The sequence below is a fragment of the Pristis pectinata genome, chromosome 22 (assembly GCF_009764475.1).
Source record: "Pristis pectinata isolate sPriPec2 chromosome 22, sPriPec2.1.pri, whole genome shotgun sequence".
NCBI lineage: Eukaryota > Metazoa > Chordata > Chondrichthyes > Rhinopristiformes > Pristidae > Pristis > Pristis pectinata.
In genome coordinates, this window is record NC_067426.1 from 2,141,936 (window position 1) to 2,155,973 (window position 14,038).

Consider the following 14,038-nt stretch of genomic DNA (forward strand, 5'->3'; position numbering starts at 1 on the left):
TGAGAAGCTCCATCTGTACCCCTGTGCTCACTACTAGTTCTACTTTTTCAGAAAGCTGACTCCTGTCATCTTAACACATTCTGATCTGCACGATTTCTTCAAATTAGTTGCTATTCCACTCAAAGCCCTAAGCTGTCATTTCTAACATTGACTTTACAATTAAAACGTTAACAGCACCACAAACTAAAATGTTATCTCCTGGAATTCAAAACATTTCACAAAACCAGATTTGAGCTGGTGATTCCTTTTCATTTCACTCTGCTGCTGTTACTAATCCTGAAACTGTGGGCTATTTTTATAACAGATGCTGACTGTTATTCCTTCTTTGCCTCTTCACCACATTTGTACACACCGACTGTGATAGCAGCTGTTTCAGAACCATATTTATTCCTAACCAACAGACTGTATCTTCCAGAGTCTTGTGAGGTGACCTGCTGGATAATGAAAGTCACAGTGGTCTTTTCAACGGTGATCTGACAGTGTTCACTGGCCACCACTTCTTTGTCGTTTTTCAGCCAGAATACCTCTGGAATGGGATCTCCAGAAATGGTACAAGACAAGTACAGGGTCTGTGGAATGCAAGAAAATATTAATTTTACTATTGGCTAGTCTGGAGCACCATGATGCTGCCATCAAATTGATTAGCTGCACGCTGTTGTATCAATGCAAAAGAACTTCAGATTATTTTAGTTATTTTTGGCATGAACATTGAATTCTCCCACTTTAAGCAATCCCCACACCCCCACAACCGTGCCTCTTCTTGTCTTCCCTTTCCTAGCCTCTCTCTCTTTCCTCTACACCCCTTTTTTCCTCCTTACCTTTGACCCGTCCCCCGGTGGATCTGCTCTCCCCTCCTCCCCCACACCTGCCTATCACTATCTCTTACCTGCATCTACCTATCACCACCCTGTGCCCACCCCGCCTCCCCTCTTTTGTCCACCTATCACTGCTTTGCTTTTCCCTCCTATATATTGGGCTTCCCCTTTTCCTATCTTCAGTCCTGAAGAAGGGTCCTGACCCAAAAAGGTGACCGCCTGCTTTTCTCCACGGATACCGCCTGGCCTGCTGACTTCCTCCAGCATCTTTGTGTTTTTCATCCATTTTTGATACCAACCTGGTGAAGAATTTGTCATACTCAGTTGCTACTTGTGTTTAAATTACAATCAAAATTAAACACCCATGGTATTGGAGGAAGTGTATTAAAATGGATTGGGAACCGGCAGTCTCATGGAAAACAGACAGGTGGAAGGAGATAACTGGTGGAGTACCCCAGGGATCAGTTTTTGTCCTGTAATTACTCACTATTTACATTAACAACCCGGAGGAAGCGACAGTGTGTCAGCTTTCCAGATTTGCCAGTGATATGAAAATAGGTGGAAGAGCAAGTTGTGATAGGATACTGTGGTTCTGTAATCGGACACCCATAGGTTGAGTGAGTGGACAAAAGACTGGCAAATGGAGTTTAATGTGGGGGTGAGGTCATGCACTTTGGTAAGAGAAATCAAAAGGCAGATTATTTTCTAAATGGAGAGAGACTGAAAATGAGTGTGGTACAGAGAGATCTAGGTGCTCTAGTGCATGAATCACAAAAAGCTAGCAGGCAGGTCCAATAAGTGGTTAAGAAGGTAAATGGCATGTTGGCCTTTATTGCAAAGGGGTGGAGTTTAAAAGTAGGGAGGTTTTGTTGCAATTGTAGGGAGGTTTTGTTGCATCTTAATTGAAGCCTCACCTGGAATAATGCACACAGTTTTGAACCCCTTACCCAAAAAAGAATGTAGTAACATTGGAGACAGTCCACAGGAGATTCACCAGGTTAGTTCCTAGGATGAGAGGGTTGTCCTACCAATAGAGACTAAATAGCTTGGGCGTGTAGTCCTTGGAGTTTAGAAGAATAAGGGGTGGCCCTGTTCAAACATACAAGATCCTAAGGGCACTTGACAGGGGAGATGTTGGGATGTTTTCAATGGTGGGAGTGACTGTACTGGAAGATCAGCCTAGCTTTCGTGCTGTCAGCTCTAGAGTGACACAATAACCAATAACCTTCTGACTCATAAATCTCACACATTTTATACAGGACATACATTCTTCTAAAATGTTGGAAACAATCTGTTTCTATTTTCTCTACAGCAGCATTCTCAAAACCTTCTGCCCTGCACCCCATTTCAGAGAGACGTTTCTTTAGTCCCTCCCACATTTTCTGCTCTAAACATGAAGAATGCTACTCAGCATCCCCTTCTAGTTTGGATCGATTGTGATCACAACAGGTCCAAACTGGCTGTGATGGGTTGGGTGGTAACTTGCCAAATCCTTTCTGAAAGGAACCTTTTTCAAACATATTCTTTTTTTCTGAAGCTTGAGTTTGTTGTTTTTTGATAATTTTGTCTCCATCCACATGGTTAATAACTTTATATTTGATTTAACAATTTTAATTTATCCTGACTATAGACGTTAAACAGATTCTCTTGTAGTTGCCCAAGGTTTTCTATCAGAATGATGAGGGAGTTGCAATGCATCTGCCAAGATACAGGGAAACAGATTGGAATGCCTCCTTCATTAACAGTGGGAGCCAGAACCACTCTGTTCTCAAGGCAGCCAGGATGACGTGAGATTTCAGGTGGGGAGATTAGCCCTGTGCTGTTGCAGCTGCATTATTTTTTAGTTTAGATCCTAATAAAAAAAACACACCGGCATGTTTTGGGGATGATCATGGGGCGGGTATTACTGCTGGGTCATAGTTCACAGAGATCACACTTTCCACAGCCCATGTAAACCTGTAAAACAAATGGAGCTCACAAAGTCACACTTAGCTCCTGCCATGATCTGTCCAGATTCTGCTAATCCTGCATCACACTACAGGCAAATCCAAAAATTACACCAGGCGATCTATGTCAACTGGGGCATGGGTTGGAGGGTGCTCAGTATAGCTCAGAACTGGCCATTGCTAATAAACACAAACCCAGGAACTCCTTCACTACAGCCAATCAGATTGGGAGAGCAAGGAAGTTAGAACAAGACTGAGTTGCAATTTAATTTATATTCAAGGTATTACTGAATAATAAGGTGTTGAAATTATATTTTAATTTATAATTAACAGATTAGTATTCACAGTCACAAAGTAGGTTTGTTACAGAAAATTAAATCATCTATATAACAGACAAGAGAAAGAAAATATTACTTTGTGATAATGATGTGTTATAGCAGGGAATATACATTTACTCTCGTTGGAGGCTTAGCTTAAAGAATAATAATTGTAATGAATTTTATGAAATGTTAGCTTTAACTGAAGTGGCCGTGATAATGTTGATGTTCTCATGTTAATACTTCCATCATATTTGCTTTTCTTACCTTGTTCTCCATAACATTAACAACATCAGGTAGACCCTTGGACACTTTAGCTCTGTCTAAGGGAAAAGGAACAACACTTTATGTTGGAAGTCCAATGGAGCAGTTGAAATAGCATTCCAGTGAAAACAAATTCTGGGAAATTCCAACCTATTCATCGCCAGTATTATATACTGGGGAGGTGGAGAAGAACTTGGTTGATGATGTGATATCTGCCCATGTTCAAACCTTGTGACGACTTGAAAGCCTCACACTCTCGGCAGTGACAATGCTGTAAAAAGCAGGACAGATGGTGTGTGTTCCCCTCCAACCATCCAATCATGTGTGTGCTGTGTTGTGTGGCTGATGTTCTTTCAATGCCTTACCCCAAAAGTCCCAAACCTGACCAGAAGTTCACTTTAGCAGTGACAATCTGCTCGTCCAGCTCATGGAAGAGCACATTGTGACTGCAAAAGGCCTGGAAGCCCCAGGAACAGAAAATTACCTCATGCACACACCACTTATGGATATTTACAGTTGGTTGAACTAACTTACTTTTCTCTGCAAATGCTGCTTGTCTGAAAGGCAAATACAACAAAATCAGGAAATTCACAGTGATTCAGTGATTCTACATCTTAAACATGCATGTAGTTGGCTTTTTCAGAGAATGTATCATTGATAGTAGGCCACAAAAAATAACAAAGATGTTAACTGTGGCTCAGTGGATAACACTCCTTCCTATGAGTCAGGTTGTAGATTCAAGTCCTACTCCTGAGACTCTTGCGCAACAAGCTGGGCTGATGCAGTGCTGAGAGATCTCGGACACCTATTTCAGAGGACATGCTGAACTGGGCTCCTCAGTTGTACTTCACCCTTTGCTTTTCTAGTTTTACATTGGATGGGAGCATTACCAACAAGGTCAGCATTTTTGGCCAGTCCAAGGCACACTTGGGAGGTAGCAGTGATCCAACTTCTTGAACCTTGTGTTGAAGGAACCTCACAGAGTTGTTAACTGGGAAGTTCCAGGATTTTGATTCAGTGATGATCAAGGATTGCCAATTTATTTCCAGGTATGTGGCTTGGAGACAATCTATGAGATGGTGCAGTTCCCACACACCATCTGCCCTGGTCTTTCTAGGCAGAAGGTTTTGCAGGTTTGGGAGGTACTGCTGGAGATATATTGGTCAGTTGTTCCTGTGCATCTTGACTCCAGTGATGGTTGAGAGTGTGAGTGTTAAACGCCCTGGGTGAAGTGTTAATCAAGCGGGCTGCTCTGTTGGAACTGCACTTGTGCTCACTGTTGTAAGAAGTGACAGCCTAGATTTTTGAGTCCAAGTCCCTGAAACCCACAGAACTAGAACTCAGAGGCACATGTTCCCCTGGAGTCAGAATTGACCCCTGCATTGTTTTGTTCAGGAGGGTCAGTGATAGTGTTGAGACTGCTCATTGGTACAATGCAAAGATAGCTTTCACTCTGTAAGCAAGTCTTTCAAATGCACTTTTTTTTCTTTTTTGCTGTAGTTATAAGGAGAAATTGGAGAGGCTGGGTTTATTCTCGCTGGAATGTTGGAGGCTGAGGGGTGACCTTATAGAGGTTTATAAAATTATGAGGGCATGGATGGGCAGGTGGTCAGACTCTTCTCCAAGGCAAGGGAATCAAGAACTAGAGGACATAGGTGTAAGGTGAGAGGGGATAAATTTAAAGGATACCTGAGGGGTAAGTTTTTCACGCCGAGGATGGTGGTTTATGGATCAAGCTGCCAGCGGAGGTGATGAAGGAAGATACAGTTACAACATTTAAAAGGCGGTTGGACAAGTACTCAGACAGGAAAAGTGTAGAGGGATAGGGGGCTAATGCAGGCAATGGGATTAGCTTAGTTAGGCATCACAGTCAGCATGGACAAGGTCGGCAAAAAGGCCGGTTCCTCTGATGTATGATTCTATGATTTCTACAACAAGCTATATTCCATTAGATCTCTTCTATATTTTTATTGCAAAAATAAACAAATTAGAATTGACTTTGGGTACATCTGCAGCTTATATTGGGTGAGATCTGAATTTTTGGGCGTTGTAAACCTCTGCAATGTTAAGGGCATCAGGGAGACATTCACTCAGCTGCTCTTAGGGTAGTTCAAATGCATAAACTAAACCAGTGAATAGAAACTTACTTCAGTCTTTGGTATTCAGTAATAGCTTCATCAAAAGCTGAAAAAAACAACAAATGTAACGTTAAGACTCACATTGAATAATAATGGGAGCATTTGAACATTTGACCCAGCTCCTGAAACCTGCTCTGGCACTGATCACATCCGACCTGTTATCTAACTCCATTGGCTACTTTTTCCTCAAATCCCTCAACAGGTTCGGTAATGAAAAATCCAACAACCTCAGATGTAAAATTACAGAAAAGCAGAGTATTTGCTAAGTGATGAGAGATTGGGCAAGCAAATTCTTCCTTAGGTGAGGAGACTAACACTGTACACAACACACCGGGGTGGTCTCATCATGTTGATCATCATAGGGACCTGGGTGTGCTTGTACACAGGTCACGGAAGACCAACATTAGGATGCAACAGGTGATTGGAAAGGCTGAAATACACACAAAATGCTGGAGGAACTAAACCTCCTTGGAAAGGCTAATGGCACCTGAGGAGGTGGTCTGATTTACAGGCAGAAAAGAAGTTAAGGGACTCAGGAGTCGAGGGGCTGAGTGATAGAAAGATGGTGGGCAGGCTAGGACTTTATTCACTGGAGTGTAGGAGACTGAAGAGTGACCTTATAGAGGTGTACTAAATCATGAGGGGCATAGATAGACTGAATGTACACCATCTTTTTCCCAGGGAAAGGGAACCAAAAACTAGGGGGCACAGGTTTAAGGTGAGAGAGGAAAGATTTAAAAGGGACTTGAGGGGCAACTTCTTCGTGCAGAGGGTGGTCGCTATATGAACCATAGAACCACAGAACCATAGAACCATACAGCACAAAACAGGCCCTTCGGCCCACCATGTTGTGCCGTCCATCAAACCACCCTCACACTACCTAACCCCTTCCTCCCTCATATCCCCCCATCCCACACTCCTCCATATGCCTAACCAACAAGCTCTTGAACCTGTTCAATGTATCTGCCTCCACCACCACCCCAGACAGTGCATTCCATGCACCAACCACTCTCTGGATGAAAAACCTCCCCCTGACATCTCCTCTGAACCTCCCACCCATAACTTTAAAGCCATGCCCTCTCGTCTTGAGCATTGGTGCCCTGGGAAGGAGGCGCTGACTGTCTACTCTATCTATTCCTCTCAGTATTTTATATACCTCTATCATGTCCCCTCTCCTCCTCCTCCTTTCCAGTGAATAAAGCCCTAGCACCTTAAGCCTCTCCTCATATTCCATACGCTCTAATCCAGGCAGCATCCTGGTAAATCTCCTCTGCACCCTCTCCAACGCCTCCACATCCTTCCTATAATGAGGCGACCAGAACTGAACACAGTACTCTAAACGTGGCCTACCTAGAGTTTTGTAAAGCTGCATCATCACCTCACGGCTCTTAAACTCAATCCCTCGATTTATGAAAGCCAACATCCCATTGGCCTTCTTAACTGCTCTATCCACCTGTGAGGCAACTTTCAATGAACTGTGAATATGAACCCCCAGATCCCTCTGCTCCTCCACACTGCCAAGTACCTTGCCGTTTACCCTGTACTCTGCCCTGGAGTTTGTCCTTCCAAAGTGTACCACCTCACACTGCTCCGGATTGAACTCCATCTGCCACTTGTCAGCCCAGCTCTGCATCCTATCAATATCCCTCTGTAAGCTCCAACAGCCCTCCACACTATCCACAACACCGCCGATCTTAGTGTCGTCCGCAAACTTACTAACCCAGCCCTCCACCCCCTCATCTAAGTCACCTATAAATATCACAAAAAGTAGAGGTCCCAGAACTGATCCCTGCGGGACACCACTAGTCACTGCCCTCCAATCCGAGGGCACTCCTTCCACCACAACCCTCTGCTTTCTACAGACAAGCCAATTCCTAATCCACACAGCCAAGCTTCCTTGGATCCTTTGACCTCTGACCTTCTGAAGAAGCCTACCATGAAGAACTTTATCAAACGCCTTACTAAAATCCATGTAAACCACATCCACCTCACTGCCCTCATCAATCTTCCTGGTCACCTCCTCAAAGAACTCTATCAGGCTTGTGAGGCAAGATCTTCCCTTCACAAAGCCATGCTGGCTGTCCCTAATCAGTCCATGATTCTCTAGGTGTTCATAAATCCTATCCCTTAGAATCCTTTCTAACAGCTTACCCGCCACAGACGTGAGACTCACCGGTCTATAATTCCCTGGCCTATCCCTATTACCTTTTTTGAACAAGGGGACAACATTCGCAACCCTCCAATCCTCTGGCACCATCCCCGTGGACAACGAGGACTCAAAGATCCTTACCAGTGGTTCAACAATCTCCTCCCTAGCCTCTCGAAGCAGCCTGGGGAAAATCCCGTCAGGCCCCGGAGATTTATCTGTCTTAATATTATTTAACAACTTCAACACATCCTCTCTCTTGACATCTACAACCTCGAGAACATTACCCCTACCAGCACTCCCTTCCGCCTCATCAAGACACCAGCACTCCCTTCTGCATCATCATATGGAACAAGGTGCCAGAGAAAGTAGGTGAGGCAGGTACAATAACAACATTTAAAAGACATTTGGATATGTACATAGATAGGAAAGGTTTAGAGGGATCTGGGCCAAATGCGGGCAAATGGGACTGGCTTAGGTGGGCACCTTGGTCAGCGTGGACAACTTGGGTCAAAGAACCTTCTTCCATGCTGTATGACTCTATATGTTTTTTGCATTTGCAGGGGTCTGGTGAGACCACCTTGGAGTACTGTGTACGGTTTTGGTCTCCTACTGAAGAAATAATTTACTTACCATGGATGGAGTGCAGTGAAGATTCACCAGACTGGTTCAAGGAACAGGAGAGAGACTGAGTCAATTGGGACTTTATTCTCTGGTATTTAGAAGAATGAGAGAAGATCTCACGAAGATTTACAAAATTCTTAAAGGGCTACACAGGCTGGATGCAGGGACGATGCTTTATCTGCCTGATGAGCCTAGAACCTGGGTCACAGTCTCAGAATAAGGTGTTGGACATTTGCCACTGAGATGAGGAGATGGTGGTGAATCTTTGAATTCCTCTACCAGCAGGGCTGTGGAGACACAGTCACTGAGGTCATTCATAGCAGAGGTCAAAGGATTTCTGGCCATTGAGAGAATTGGGGTGAGTGCAGGAATTTGGTATTGAGGTAGGTCAGCCAGGATCCTGAGCAGCCTCAAAGGCTGTATGATCTACTCCTGTTTGTGTTTTTATATTCTTTAAATTAACAAAATGGCAAACATTAATTAGTTCAGGGGTGACGGTTCCACATTTCTGCCATCTTCACCATGTCTTCTAACTTCATTCTTCAAAAGACTGCCTCAAATTTTCAGACTGATCTTCCAAATTAGAATCAGTTTCCCTCTCTCAACCCAAATAGTTTCTCGAACATTTCAATCAATGACTCTAAATTTCAGTAAAAAATACCTCACTCCGTGTGATTGTTCCTTGTAACTTAACCTTTTGCAGCCCCAGGCATCAATTTGAGAAATCTATACAGCATTCCCTCCAAAGTCAATATTTTCTTTAATTTGCCAAATCCGAAACCATTTGCAGAAGTAGAATAATTTGTCCAAATATAGGAAAATACTTAAAAACATAGTTACCTTTCTGGGATAAATTGATCTCTCGGCTGTGTTTCTGTTTCCCATCAAACAACTCCAGGGTGTATTTACCCTTGTCTATTTCAGTTGGATTGAAGATCTCCAGCCAAACCTGATGATTATCAGATCCAATCCTTCTCCTGTCTTGCGACTCCAGGCTTTTATTGCTAAATAAATAACCGCATTTTAATTATTGCTACAGAACTTTATTATCATTTACAGATCTGAAAAGTTCCAAAGGCGCCATATTTTAGTGCAGGGCAATCTGATGTATATCCATGTTTTATCAATGTACCATAGAAAGCATCCTATCCGGATGCATCACGGCTTGGTATGGTAACTGTTCTGCCTGAGACCACATGACACTGCAGAAAGTTGTGGACACAGCTCAGCACATCACAGAAACCAGCCTCCCCTCCATGGACTCTGTCTGCACTTCTTGCTGCCTCGGTAAAGAAGCCAAGATAATCAAAGACCCCACCCACCCCGGACATTCTCTCTTCTCCCCCCTCCCATTGGGCAGAAGATTCAAAAGCCTGAAATCACATACTACCAGGCTCAAGGACACCTTCTATCCTGCTGTTATAAGACAATTGAACAGTACTTTAGTACAATAAAATGGACTCTTGACTTCATAATCTACCTCGTTATTGAGTTCAAGAGCTGCGAGGTAATGTTGCAGCTCTATAGAACTCTGGTCAGACCACACTTGGAGTATTGTGTTCAGTTCTGGTCACGTCATTATAGAAAGGATGTGGAACCCTTACAGAGGGTGCAGAGGAGATTTACCAGGATGTTGCCTGGATTGGAGAGCATGTTTTATGAGGATAGGTTGAGTGAGCTGGGGCTTTTCTCTTTGGAGAGAAGGAGGATGAGAGGTGATTTGATAGAGGTGTACAAGATAATAAGAGGCATAGATCGAGTGGACAGTCAGAGACTTTTTCCCAGGGTGACAATGGTTAACACAAGGGGGCATAATTTAAAGGTGATTGGAGGAAGGTATAAGGGGGATGTCAGGGGTAAGTTTTTTTTACACAGAGTGGTGGGTGCGTGGAACGCACTGCCTGCAGAGGTTGTGGGGGCAGATACATTAGGGACATTTAAGAGACTCTTAGATAGACACATGAATGATAGAAAAATAGGGGGCTATGTGGGAGGGAAGGGTTAGATAGATCTTAAAGCAGGATAAAATGTCGGCACAATGTTGTGGGCCGAAGGGCCTGTACTGTGCTATAGTGTTCTATGTTCTATGACCTTGCACCTTATTGTCTGCCTGCACTGCACTTTCTCTGTAACTGTAACACTTTATTCTGCATTCTGTTATTGTTTTCCCTTGTACTACCTCAATGCACTGTTGTAATGAAATGATCTATATGGATGGCAGGCAAAACAAAGTTTTTCACTGTACCTCAGTATGTGTGACAATAATAAACCAATTTACCAATTTGTTTGGAACTGGATACAGAAACCAAGGGAGAGATGTTGACCATAGAATCAGGGTCATTTATGGTAAACAAGGAGTCTGCTCAGTTCATTGTGTCCACATCAGCCAAAAATGGGACAGCTTCCTCCTATTTCCCAGATCTCGGTCTGTGGCCTTGCAGATCTCTGAGTCTGCCTCCCTGTGATAAGATTTGCCCTCCACCACTCTCCTGGGCTGTGAGTTCCAGATTCCCACATCTACCCCAGCAGGCTGTAGAAACTCAACCACTGAGTATATTCACGACAGAGGTTGACAGATTTTTATATAATAAGGGAATCAAGGGATATGGGGTTCATGCAGGAAAGTGGAGCTGAGGTAAAAGTTCAGCCATGATCTTATAGAATCATGGAGCAGGCAGGAGGGCTGAATGGCCTCATTCTGCTTCCATTTCTCACATTCTATGGTTGCCCTGGCAACAACCTTGTAAACCTCCTTGGCACTGTCTCCAGTGCTACAACCTTGCTGCAGTTTGGGGCCTGTACTAATTCAGTACTCGGCCTGTGCCCTACCTAGTGTTTTATAACGTTTGAGCACAACTTCCCTGCTCTTGCATTCTGTGCTTCACCTATTCAGCCACCTTATCTATTTGTCCTGTTACCTTCAAGAAACTAGACACTGTGCACTGACTGTCTCATTCCATACACGTGCACTTGCACACAAAGGAGAAAATTACATCCAATGTTCCACTGAAATCCTGGACAACTAGATATTGCTAATGACAGGATCTTTAACTCAATCATTTGAGGTCAACATTAACCACCTACCAAATTCAGCAAAAGTTTTGTTTTTAAATTTTCACTGGAAGCTCTATTTATGGAGTTTGTTCAGAGGAACAACACACAAGATGCTGGAGGAACTCGGTGGGTCAGGCAGCATCTGTGGAGGAAGATGGACAGTCGATGTTGGATGCACTTCAGAGGATGTCACTTACTTTAAGTACCACGATTTTTTCATGTAGTCCATGTTGTACTTCAGTGAGGAATAAAGCTTTATTCCCTCAGCAGTTGGTTGTACTTTCAATTCCGAAGCTGAAGTACCTGCGGGAGAGAAGGTACTGGTGATAGGAAGTATTTTTATCTAAAATCATTCACATTCCTCCTCAAAGTGATGCACAGTGAGGGAACACCAGTCTCTCAACTGCATTAAAGGCCTAACAGGTACCTCACTGGTAATTAGCTAAAGCTGCAAATCCTGGAACTGGTGGAGCGGCTGCCTCACAGCTCCAGTCACCCAGGTTCAACTCTGACCTCCGGTGCTGTCTGTGTGGAGTTTGCACGTTCTCCCTGTGGCTGTGTGGCTTTCCCCTCCCCCTCCACCCTCCCCACCCCCCACCCAGTGCTCTGGTTTCCTTCCACATCCCAAAGTCATACGGGTTGGAGGGTTAATTGGCCGCTGTAAATTACCTGTAGCGTAGGTGGTGGTGGAATCTGGGGGAGCTGAGGGGAATGTGGAAAGAATAGAATGAAGATTGTATAAATGGGTGCTTGATGGTTGGCATGGACTCAATGGGCCGAAGGGCCTGTTTCCCTGCTGTATGACTCTATATATGAAAAACCAACCCGTTCTCTGGGGATCGGGGTTGTAACTGACCAGAGATACCAATCAGCAGTAAGCTGATATTTCATCAACATCCTTTGACACTTATTGGCACTTAGCTGTGAGAACAACTGATATGTTGTGTGACGGACACTCGTGTTACTAGAAGTTGTTACTGCTTCAAGTAATACTGTGTCAGTAAACTCAAGTTAAACCTTAGCTCTTTGCCCAAGTTTTTGGTCACTTGCCCGAATATCTCTTCATCTAACAAAACAAAAAGTGCCTGAAATACCTGCAGGTTCAGCAGCATTTGTAGAGACAGAAACAGAGTTAATGTGTCAGGTCTGACCTGCTTCCAGCTTTTGCTTCAGATTTCCAGCATCTGCAATTTTGTTGGTCTTCATTCTCTATTTATATAGTTCAGTGTCAAGTTTATTTTGACAACTGTTCACTGAAGTGACTTGGGACAAGTTAAAGGCACCAAATAAATACAAATAATTGTTGTCTTCCTGCCAGCTCAATTTTGCTCCCAAGACAGGCAACAGAACAATTTCACACGTCAACATTCGGATGGACAAAATCAAAGCTCCAGTTGAATTATTAACGTTAGTGGAGAGAAGACCAACCTCTTTGTCCAACTTCAAGCATTTTTAAAACTGTGTTGAAAGAAATTAAAACTGCCAACAAAACGACTGAGATTTTTCTGATGAGCATCCCCAGGTAGTGCCAACTTCTTTAAGGTCAAAGTCAAAGTCAGAGTTGAGTTTATTGTCAGATGCACAAGTCCATGTGTGCACAGGTGCAATGAAAAACTTACTTGCAGCAGCATCACAGGCACACGGCATCAGATAAGCAGCATTCACAAGAAAAACATAAACATAAATGAAACAAGAAAGAACACAATTAGAACAATAAAAGACAAAGTCCATCTTGATCAGGGTTGTAACTGACCAGAGATACCAATCAGCAGTAAGCTGATATTTCATTAATATCCTTTGAAACATATTGGCATTTAGCTGTGAGAACAACTGATATGTTGTGTGACGGACACTTGTGTTACTAGAAGTCATTGTGTTGCTGAACTGTAGTGATTAGGCTTTTGTCGATTGGTTCAAGAACTGAATGGTCGAAGGGAAGTGGCTGTTCTTGAACCTGGTGATGTGGGACTTCAGGCTTCTGTACCTCCTACTGCTCAACTGTATGTGTTCAAAGTGAGAACCTTCTGCCATGTCCAGTGAATTAAGGGTCTCAGACCTGAAGCATTAACTGTGTTTTTCTCTTTCCACAGATGCTGTCTGACTAGCTGACTATTCCCAGCATCTGTTTTTATGTCCAGTGATCCTGATCTACATGAGCCACACACCCAAGGTAGTTATGAGTGAGAACCTGCTTCAAAGGCTATAAATAAGGTCAAAAGACAAAGTGATGTGTAGACTTAAACATATGAATCACTAAAGTATTACTGTGGGTTAAGGAACAAAAAGATAATGGAAATTGAATTTGAAAGTAAGTTACATTGAACTTTGGTCAGCCCACACTTGGGGCATTGTTCACGGTTCTGGCCTCGCTATCAGAAAATGAATGCCAAGGTATTGGAGACAGCGCAGAACGGACTCAGAGGAAAGGATAGATTCATCAGGAGCTGCTTAGAGAAGAGAATGGAATGGAGTTCCTTGATTAAACATAGAACAAAGAAGGCAGAACAGTGCAGCACAGGAACAGGCCCTTCAGCCCACGATGTTGTGCTGAACTAATTAAACTAATGATGCCTAATTACACTAATCCCTTCTCCCTGCACATGGTCCATATCCATCCATTCTCTGCATATTCATGTGCCTATCCAAGAGCCTCTTAATTGAGTTTTAAAGGATTTGGTAGGGTTAACAGAGAGAAGATGACTTTAAATGATCCAAGACTACAATTCATAAATAG

At 43.4% G+C, this 14,038-nt stretch overlaps 1 protein-coding gene across 1 annotated transcript in view; it reads right to left on the reverse strand.

The window, feature by feature from the left end:
- Positions 1 to 314: 314 nt before the first annotated feature.
- myom3 (myomesin 3) overlaps positions 315 to 14,038 on the reverse strand; it is a 90,779-nt gene continuing 77,055 nt past the window's right edge. Inside the window, exons 29-34 of the mRNA XM_052036708.1 lie at positions 11,502 to 11,607; positions 9,091 to 9,254; positions 5,490 to 5,526; positions 3,877 to 3,899; positions 3,346 to 3,401; positions 315 to 569 (exon numbers count right to left, since the gene is read on the reverse strand). Coding sequence (XP_051892668.1) covers positions 315 to 569; positions 3,346 to 3,401; positions 3,877 to 3,899; positions 5,490 to 5,526; positions 9,091 to 9,254; positions 11,502 to 11,607 — 641 coding nt within the window. The remainder of the gene's footprint in view (positions 570 to 3,345; positions 3,402 to 3,876; positions 3,900 to 5,489; positions 5,527 to 9,090; positions 9,255 to 11,501; positions 11,608 to 14,038) is intronic.